This window comes from Aquila chrysaetos, chromosome 3, assembly GCF_900496995.4.
Source record: "Aquila chrysaetos chrysaetos chromosome 3, bAquChr1.4, whole genome shotgun sequence".
NCBI classification, from domain to species: Eukaryota; Metazoa; Chordata; class Aves; order Accipitriformes; family Accipitridae; genus Aquila; species Aquila chrysaetos.
The window spans coordinates 46,113,298-46,121,883 of record NC_044006.1 but is presented as its reverse complement, the minus strand read 5'-3'; the positions used below and the strand labels follow the sequence as shown (position 1 = coordinate 46,121,883).

Sequence of the window (8,586 nt, the reverse complement as noted above, 5' to 3'; positions counted from 1 at the left end):
GTGCCTTGCTTCTAATTTTGCTGAGAAATTCCCCTGAGTTGAAACCCTTACTTCTCTTGCCTGCCCTACCTTCTGAGGTGTATTCCTCTCATGGTTATGATCGTGACTGGTAGTGGTAGTAATGGTAATAGTAGTGGTAATAATGGCTGACATTGCCAAAAAGCTGAGAAGATAATGGAGGTATAGTCCTGAGCAAAGTGTTTTCACTGGTGGTGCTGCTGACTACTTAGATATTTGAGGTTGGAAAGTCTCCTTTTGGTCTAAGTCTTAAGGTGGTGTGTACTCCCGTGGTGTTCAGCAGCAGGATTTCTTTTAATTCTGACTCCTTGTCCCTTTTGGGCTTGTAAATAAGCAATCACAAGCTGTAACACAATCATGAAACTAACTATATACTCAATACAGTATCACTTCTATTAATCATCTCAAGGCTTTACTGAATTCTGAGGTAAGCAGAAATCTTTGAAGGGAAGCAGTTTTTGTCTTTTAAAAAAAAAAAAAAATTCTTCCAAGTAGGTAAGGTGATCCTCAGACAACTTCAGAATGCAGCCAGTTTAAAAAAAGCCCCACACGTGTAAGCAATCCCATCCTCTATACTTAAGTACTCTTTATACTTCTTGTTATCTGACTGTAAAGAAAGGGATGATAATGAGAGCTTGGCATAGGTTGGTGCTACAGGAAAATAAATGGAGATAAAGCAGGCTGAGAAGTGCAGAGCTTAGCTAGCTGTGAAACTGGAGATAAAAAGCTGCTTTCCTGGGCTCGGTTGGGCTGGGTAGAGTTAATTTTCTTCATAGTAGCTTGTATGGTGCTATGCTTTGGATTTGTGACCAAAACAGTGTTGATAACAGAAGGATATTTTAGTTATTGCTGATGCTTACACAGAGCCAAGGCCTTTTCTGCTTCTCGCCCCACCCCACCAGCGAGGAGGCTGGGGGTGCACAAGGAGTTGGGAGGGGACACAGCTGGGACAGCTGACCCCAGCTGACCAGAGGGATATCCCCCAGCCATATGGCGTCATGCTCAGTGTATAAAGCTGGAGGAAAAAGAAGGAAAGGAGGGACATTCAGAGTGACGGCGTTTGTCTTCCCAAGCAACTGTTATGTGTGATGAGCCCTGATTTCCTGGAGATGGCTGAGCACCTGCCTGCCAATGAGGAGTAGTGAATGAATTCTTTATTTTTCTTTGCTTTACCTATTAAACTGTCTTCATCTCAACCCACAACTTTTCTCACCCTTACCCTTCCGATTCTCTCCCCCATCCCTCTGGAGGGGAGTGAGCCAGCGGCTGTGTGGGGCTGAGCTGGGGTTAAACCACAACAGCCCTTTTCCTTCCCAAGTGCCCAGATGTAAAACTGCAAGCTGTGGTTTCAAGTAACAGTGTGATTTTACTCCTTCTAATAATGGTAGGTGATAATAAGGAAAAAATACATAACACTGCAACACTTCGTATGTAAACACTTGGATTTATTTTTTAAAAAATCATTTTTACAGTTGGATGATACAGTATTCTTCAGTATGCCTTAAATTAAAAGCCTCCAGCTTTTAAAAATGCTGCCCAGTACAAAAGTGCTAATGTAAAACTGTAGTGTTTATATATATAAACCAGCACTACACATCACTAAATATCACTCTAAATGGTCTCTTCACCAGTTTCAATGAGTGGAGAAGAGATGGAAGATCAGACTTCATAGTATTTAGGGGCTTCCTTCTTCCCCTTACAGTTCAGTCTTCAGGAGCTTCAGCGCTTTCTGCATATTTGAATACACTAGAAATGAAATATTCATATATGTTATTTTTGTTGCAACTTCCTCTTCCAGCAACTACAAATACTGTAGAGAAAATGTCATTATTATTATTATTATTATTAAAGCTTTTGCTCACGTGCCTATTGCTATACAGATTCTGTGCTCTTCCAAGCATGTTGTGAATGTCATCTGTTTAATTTTGACTGGTGAGAACATCCATCTCTTAATGCAAACACATAGGCGTTCGCAGGGCAGAGGGGGGAGCTGTGGCAAACAACTCTTCCCTGCTCCCAGAAGGTTTCCTGACCTGGCACAGCAGGGCTTGTGCGTAAGAGTTCTCACCGTTGCTTACACTGAATACTGCTGAATTATGCAAGTTCCTACTGATGTATGCTTTCTTTTAAAACAGATGGATGTTTAAGGCTCCAGGGCTCTGCCATCATTCTCTTCACCTCACTGAGTTTAAGTCCAGCATCCTGTTTAATTTTAAACCTAGTTAACTGTCTTTCGCAAGTACTGATTGCAAGAGTCCGTAATGCCTGGCGTTATTCCTTGTCATGTGAAAAATGTGACTGCTTTCAGAGTATTTCAGAATATTTCAGGATACACTACTTACACAATGAAATGTCAGAGGGCTCGTATGCATAGAGACGGTTTGAGTATCTTCCAGTAATATCTGCTCTCACAGTCAGGGAAGGATCTGGAAAAAAAAGGATGAGAGAAGTGGTAGAGGACAGGACTAACCTTCAAGCAGAAGGAAATAAACCTTTCTGCACTGCTTTAGCTTCCGGAATGTTTCTGCAAGACGCATCTGCTTCCACTAACAACCAAGAGATCATTCTTCTACAGTCACTGACATTTCAATTTTAAGTGTTGTATTTGCAGGTTTATTAAAAAGGGGATAGGTTTAATTCTGATCAATGTTGATCAGCCTTGCACCCTGTGCCACTGCATAGTACCTGAATTAACTCTACGAGCTGAGGCTGCTTTCAGGCTACAAATGTTATTAAAAAAGAAATAATAAAGGCAGAGATAATATGGCAGTTGCTTTGGTCTGTTGAAAATGGTCATTGTGACCTAGATTTATAAAGGTATGTGTTAATCATGCATGTGTGTGGTATGCGAGGCTACATATCTGTTCTGGGAGAGGGAATACCTGCATGCATGCGTGGCCGCTAATACGTCTCCAAAACGCAAATGCTTCACAGGGGTTTGTGCGGGTTAGGGCAGCGCGGAACCGAGTACTGAGCTTTGAAAATCAGCCGTGAAGCATCCGGCGTCACTGCTGTTCCTGCGATCTCTGAGGTTGCGTTACAAACTGAAACCTGATGGGTTTACAGTATTTCTAGAGATAGGAGGATGAGCAAGGCTGAGCCGGCGCCTACCCATTCCAGTAACTGGCATCATGTCATTTTGATGACACGATGGACAGAATTACATCATTCGTGGAATCCATGAGGGAGGAATGGTGGACCTGTGAAGCTAATGACCCGGCTGGGGTTGCTTTGAATTGCGTCCAACAAAACCAACTAGAAATTTTATATTTCACATGGAATAAATTCCTGTTAATAAGCCCGAGGATTTGAGATTCATGGCGCAGCAGGGGCTTTGATCCGAGATCAGCTTTGACGCTTGTGGTGCTCACCTATGAACAAAATCCGAGGGACGTACTGGCCATCAGGTGAAAGATTCTTGTCTGTGGTTTCATACTTCAAGAGAACAGAGAAGGTTCCCAGTCAAGGAGGGCATGTTACATAAATATGGGGGTTTTTTCCTTCATTGTACTTTGTGTTATGAAACAGAGCTTAAAAAATACATTGTGCAGTTTAAGAAATTCACTGTCTAGGATGCAGTCTTTTAACAGCTGGAGTTGCAAATTTATAACAACAGTTAACATTATTAAACTTTAAATTCCCTCATATTTTGAGGTTATGATAGGTACAGATGAAAGACACTTATTACTAAATCTGTTATGCTTCAGCACTGGCCATTTTCCTAGCCAACCATAGCTATTAAACTGACTAATTATAGCTGGAGAAGCCATAATTAAAAATAGAACTTCATTGCTTTCACTTAATGAAGTGTAAGTGGGAAACTTACCACAAGGTTCAGGAGAATGAATTTTTCAGCCAATTTCTGTATATCTTTATGTTCAGCAAAGACCTTCTTGAGTGCTAGAGTGGAAATAAATGGGAATGAAAGTAAAATCAAATTGAGAATTCCCAGTTTACGATTGCAGCAAATGAGGATTTTAAGTTCATTCCTCTGGAAGATGATCAAATCATTTATACGCTGTGGTAAAGAGTAAGTATAATGGTAAAAAATGTCCGTCCTTCCTGCAGATAGTACAGGTCTCAAATTTGTCTGCCAGAGCTTGAATTTGAGCATTTGACCCTTTAAACCTCCTAGTCTGCCATTGCAATTTCTGGCTCCAGTTCTTAAGGCACAGAAAATTCCATATGGAGGTGCAGGACTTCAGCCTGAAATGTCTGAAAGGATTTTAATGCTTCTGCAAAATTATTCTGGAGTTACTGAGCTATGGATGGACACAAAGGTCTTGCTTTGTGGATCGGCTTGCAGGAGGAAGAGCCCTTGGGTAAATTCAGAAATACTGGGAAAAGAGCAGTCCCAGTTACCAGAAATCCCACAAAAGCTCAGTTTCAGCCTGGCTTGGTTGAGTCCCCGGCCAGACTCAGTCCCAATCATCAGCGATACTGAAAGCTGAATATGTCCTTCCCAGTGAATTACTGTTTTTCACTACTCCTGGTCTTGCTGTTGGTTTTGGCTGATTGTGACGTGAACCAAAACCAGATTTGCCGCAGGTCAAAACCTGCTGACCTCTGGTCATTTCCATATCCATTTTGTCTCATGTAATACTAAATTACCATTTTTATTTTATTCCTGCACATTGGAAAATGCCTACATAGGACAGCGACTTGGAAGAACACTCTGCATACTTGTGCAAGTCACTATTTCACTAAGCCATAGGCGGCAAGCAGAATGGCGCTGATTTTTTTTTTAAGCAGCCTTTGTCCAGAAACCCCAAACCAGGTGATTTCTTTGGGTTTTGGGGTTTTTTGTTTGTTTGTTCGGTTGGGTTTTTTTCAGTGCAAAGGGATTACCTTGGCTGTGCGGGCAGTCGTCCAAGTGGTGGATAATCATCAGGGGCTTGTTGCTGGAAAAACAGGAGTCCTCGTTAGGGGATGGGGAGGTGCTAGGGGGCGGGGCAAGGGGTGGGGCAAGGGGCGGGGCGGGGGGCGGTACCCGTGCTTGGCGCGGAAGAGGGCTTCCTCGTACGTCTGCGTCCAGATGAGCTGGTCTCCCCAGCCTGCGGGCGGAGGACAGGCGGCGCGTTATAAGCGGGGCCGGGGGCCGTGGGTTCGCGTCCCGCCCCCTGCCCGCGTCTGCCGGGAAGAGCTCTGAACAGGCGCGCTGCCAGAGGGCTTTAAATCGGGAATAAAGGGGGAGGGGCTGCTAGGAGACACTGGAAAATGTATTTGAAGAATGAGTTGCAAGAAAATTAATTTATTAGAGCAGCATAGGAGTCAAAACTTTAGCAGATTGCACTTTTTTAATTTGGGCTGGGGTTTTTTTGTTGGTTTTTTTTACCTCTGGAGAGTGTCTGAGGCAGTTTTGGTTTAGCGGTAGTCTCCTTTGTCTCCTTCTTGCCCATTTCCTTCGCCAGAGCACAGGAGATGGCAACGAGCAGCAGGAACATGGACATGTAGCGCTTCTCCATGGCCGCTCCTGGAACAGAGGAGAGAAACTTCACGTTGCCGTGCCTCCCAGGCTGGTGCTTGCTTTGAGGCATACAGCAGAGCAGGTCAAGTCACAGGTATGCAGCAGGGTGAGTCAGGGCTGAAAGGAACTGCTCCAGGCAGGGGCCTGGGCTTGGGGACTGTCAAGGAAGCGTGAGGTTTGCTTAGCAAATTGCCATGAAGGACCTGGCTGCTTTCTACTGCTCGGTTCATGCCGTTGGGCTGCGGTCCTTTTAAGATGCGTATGTACGTGTTAGTTTCTCTCTCTTTTCCCGTATATTGAATTTGCTCAGTAAAACAACTGAGCTTTGGCAATTCCAAAAGTACTTGCCAGTCCTAAGAAGTTCACAGTTCTACCTCGATCGCCCAGTCTTACAGTAACCCAGCAGCAGGTGCTGAAAAATTAACTTGTCTGGGCTCTTCCTCCATTTTGCAGCAGGAGCAACTCAAATGAGAAGTCAGAATGTTAAGCTAGGCTTTACAGTGAGCCATTAGCATCGGCACAGCTTAATGCTGTTGTTGAAACTTCCGATCCTGTCTTCCCCCTTAAAAGTATCATCTAATCCTTAAAACCAGTGGAATCTATAGTGAAAAGAGTGGGGAGGAGTTGCTATGTAGAACAGTAAGAACTGAAATGCAGTTTGCAGGTTTAAGTGACACAAAGCAGAGGGCTTTTCCTGAGCCGGACTCTGGGGCATGGAGATGGATCTGAGGCACTTCTGATGGGAAGCTCCTCAGTGTTTCAGCTGGGATGCTTCTTTGAAGGGGTAAAACACTTTAGCAACATGACCCTATGTTTTCTCATTAAATTTCCTCCTAGAAACTAGAACAGCAATGTAATGGGTACAGTAAGAAAATCTATGATATTCCAAAAGCAATACAGAAAATTCAGAAGATTCATGCAAAAATTACAACAGACTGACAGTTTTTAAAATTCAGACAATGAAAATTAAACTCCAGAAGCATTTTTCTGGGTAGGAACTGCAGGAGGAGACATCAGCTGAATTTGCATCAGTGGTACAGTGCTCTTTGCTACTGGGATGTCCAGTAGACCTCAAACATCCAAAAAGTCACTGTTTCAAGGGCATGAAATAAAACTTTTGCAGCAGACTGCCTTTCATCCCTACAAAAAGTCTCCTTGGCAAAGAAGAAAATCGCATAAAGTTAAATTAAACCCAGTGGATTTTCAGGATTGCTTCAAGAGTTGTTTTGGCTAGAGCTGTACAGCAGAAGTAATGCTGCTTTAAAACAAAAACACCAAAACAAAAGGTATGGGACAACCAGGAAGTTAAAGACCAGGCAAATTTTATGCTGTTGCTGATGCAGAATGCAGAAAGCAAAGACAGAGAAACGTTAAACCTGCTCTTTCAAAACTTCACCTCTGGAAGGCTATGTGCACTTTTGCTAAGTTTTCCACCCCCCAAAAAACCCTGCTCTCCTGGCTCTTTTAACCTGCAAAACCAACATTTCTCTACACATTTTTTTTCTTCATAGCAAGCTGTGCTGAACTGTGCCTACTTTGCTGCAGTCTTTTCTTTCCTTTGATCAGCTGCCCCAGCCCCAGGTAACCCGGGGTTCGCAGCTCCCCCGGGTACTTTCTAAAGCAGCAAGTGTGCCATGCCTTACCTTGTTTACTCTCTCAGATGCCTGCCAGGGCGCAAAGGTGTTCCCAGTTACAGTGTGAACACTGCTGTTCCTACTGCCTATTTATGCACCTTCACACACCCAACTCCACCCACAAGCCTTGAATTTGAATACTGCTTCGAAAGAGCTAAACTTTCCAGTTTTTTTCCCCACCAAAACATTCAGGGTTAAATTTGTAATTAAGTAACATTACAGTTTTCTGTCAGGTGCTGTATTTAAAGTTCAGAGATGTTTCTGTAGACTTTTGGGACATTTTTTGAAAGGTGATTTTAAAAGGTTGGCAAAGATCCAAGTCCAGGTAAGCTTAAGTCAAGACTCCTGATTTGCCTGAAGACTGATTTGTCTTTTTTTGATTGGCTGGAAAATCAATACAAGTTGCTGTTCTTTTAGTCCTCTGAAAAAGTTAAATTGATGACTCAGAACTTTAGACATTAATTAGATAATTAGCTATGCACATTATACAGATATGTGTGTGTGCATGCACGTATGATACCACATAGGAAAACTGTAATAAAACCTAAAAGAAAGTTTGTAAAGATAGCCACAAAAATGTATTTGGAAGCTATAACAATAAACTGTGTTCATAAGTGGAGGTCTGAATAAACATTTAATTCAAATTCCATGTTTAATTAGTTGTGTAGGCAATTACTTTTAACTACGACATGAAAATCAACCATTTTAGGTTTCAGATACATGTATAATACAGTACGCTGCTTAGGAAAACAAAACCTTTTCAGGTGGCTGGAAGGCCATCCCTCCATCCCTAGTGTTGCACTGACTGCAGATGGTCCTTCCTCAGAGGTCAATGTGATTCTGTCCTCAGCAATGTATGTTGAAACTACAGTACGTTCTCCTTGGTGCATGCCTCATATATTTCAGTGAGATTAAAATCACATGTTCACGGGCAGTGAACACTTAACTACTCAGTCGGGTAGATGAAATCCATCAGATATCTATTTTCCCGTTTGAAATTCACAGTGCTTTCTGATGGCTGCTAACAGCACCCATTTTTTTCTGAACATGCTTAAGAGAACGTAATGCTTTGGATCACAGTTTGGTTTTTGTTTTGTTTTAATCTTTTGTAAACAGTAATTAGAAAAATGAGGTGCAGAAGCAAGATGGAGAACTCAAGGGAAAAAAAAATATTGCTGTTCCTTAGAAATGTACAGTGGTACCGTGCTTTGCTTAGATATTTGACTTTTTAGAAGAGTGAAACCAAACCTCCCAGGGAGGCCAGTCATTTTAACTCCCCTTTCTGTATGTTTCATGTCATCTATAGCCTGATTAAGAAATGAAATGAGAGAAAGAAATTGCGTATCAATCTCTGTTCCTCCTCCAGCACTTCTCCTCGAAGATTCAGAGATGTATTTTGTTAGCTTCAAATCACATCCACTCGGATTTTCTTCTAAAACATACACCAAAATAAGTTTCCAAGATCCG

General features: G+C 42.5%; 1 protein-coding gene across 1 annotated transcript; it reads right to left on the bottom strand.

The window, feature by feature from the left end:
• Positions 1-1,442: 1,442 nt before the first annotated feature.
• Positions 1,443-7,210, bottom strand: AGR2 (anterior gradient 2, protein disulphide isomerase family member). The gene is made up of 8 exons (XM_030008904.1): positions 7,129-7,210; positions 5,354-5,491; positions 5,009-5,072; positions 4,867-4,919; positions 3,845-3,918; positions 3,390-3,453; positions 2,361-2,444; positions 1,443-1,764 (listed from the first exon to the last, which is right to left on the bottom strand). The coding sequence occupies exons 2-8, from the start codon at positions 5,481-5,483 to the stop codon at positions 1,715-1,717; spliced, it is 519 nt and encodes a 172-aa protein (XP_029864764.1). The 5' UTR covers positions 5,484-5,491; positions 7,129-7,210; the 3' UTR covers positions 1,443-1,714.
• Positions 7,211-8,586: the final 1,376 nt, after the last annotated feature.

Excerpts from the sequence above, each read along its gene's own strand:
- AGR2 (XM_030008904.1), bottom strand. The coding sequence starts at position 5,483 with ATGGAGAAGCGCTACATGTCCATGTTCCTGCTGCTCGTTGCCATCTCC. Across the intron at positions 4,920-5,008 it reads CTCTTCCGCGCCAAGCACGG|CAACAAGCCCCTGATGATTA; the intron begins GTACCGCCCCCC and ends CTGTTTTTCCAG. Across the intron at positions 2,445-3,389 it reads CCCTCGGATTTTGTTCATAG|ATCCTTCCCTGACTGTGAGA; the intron begins GTGAGCACCACA and ends TTTTTTTTCCAG.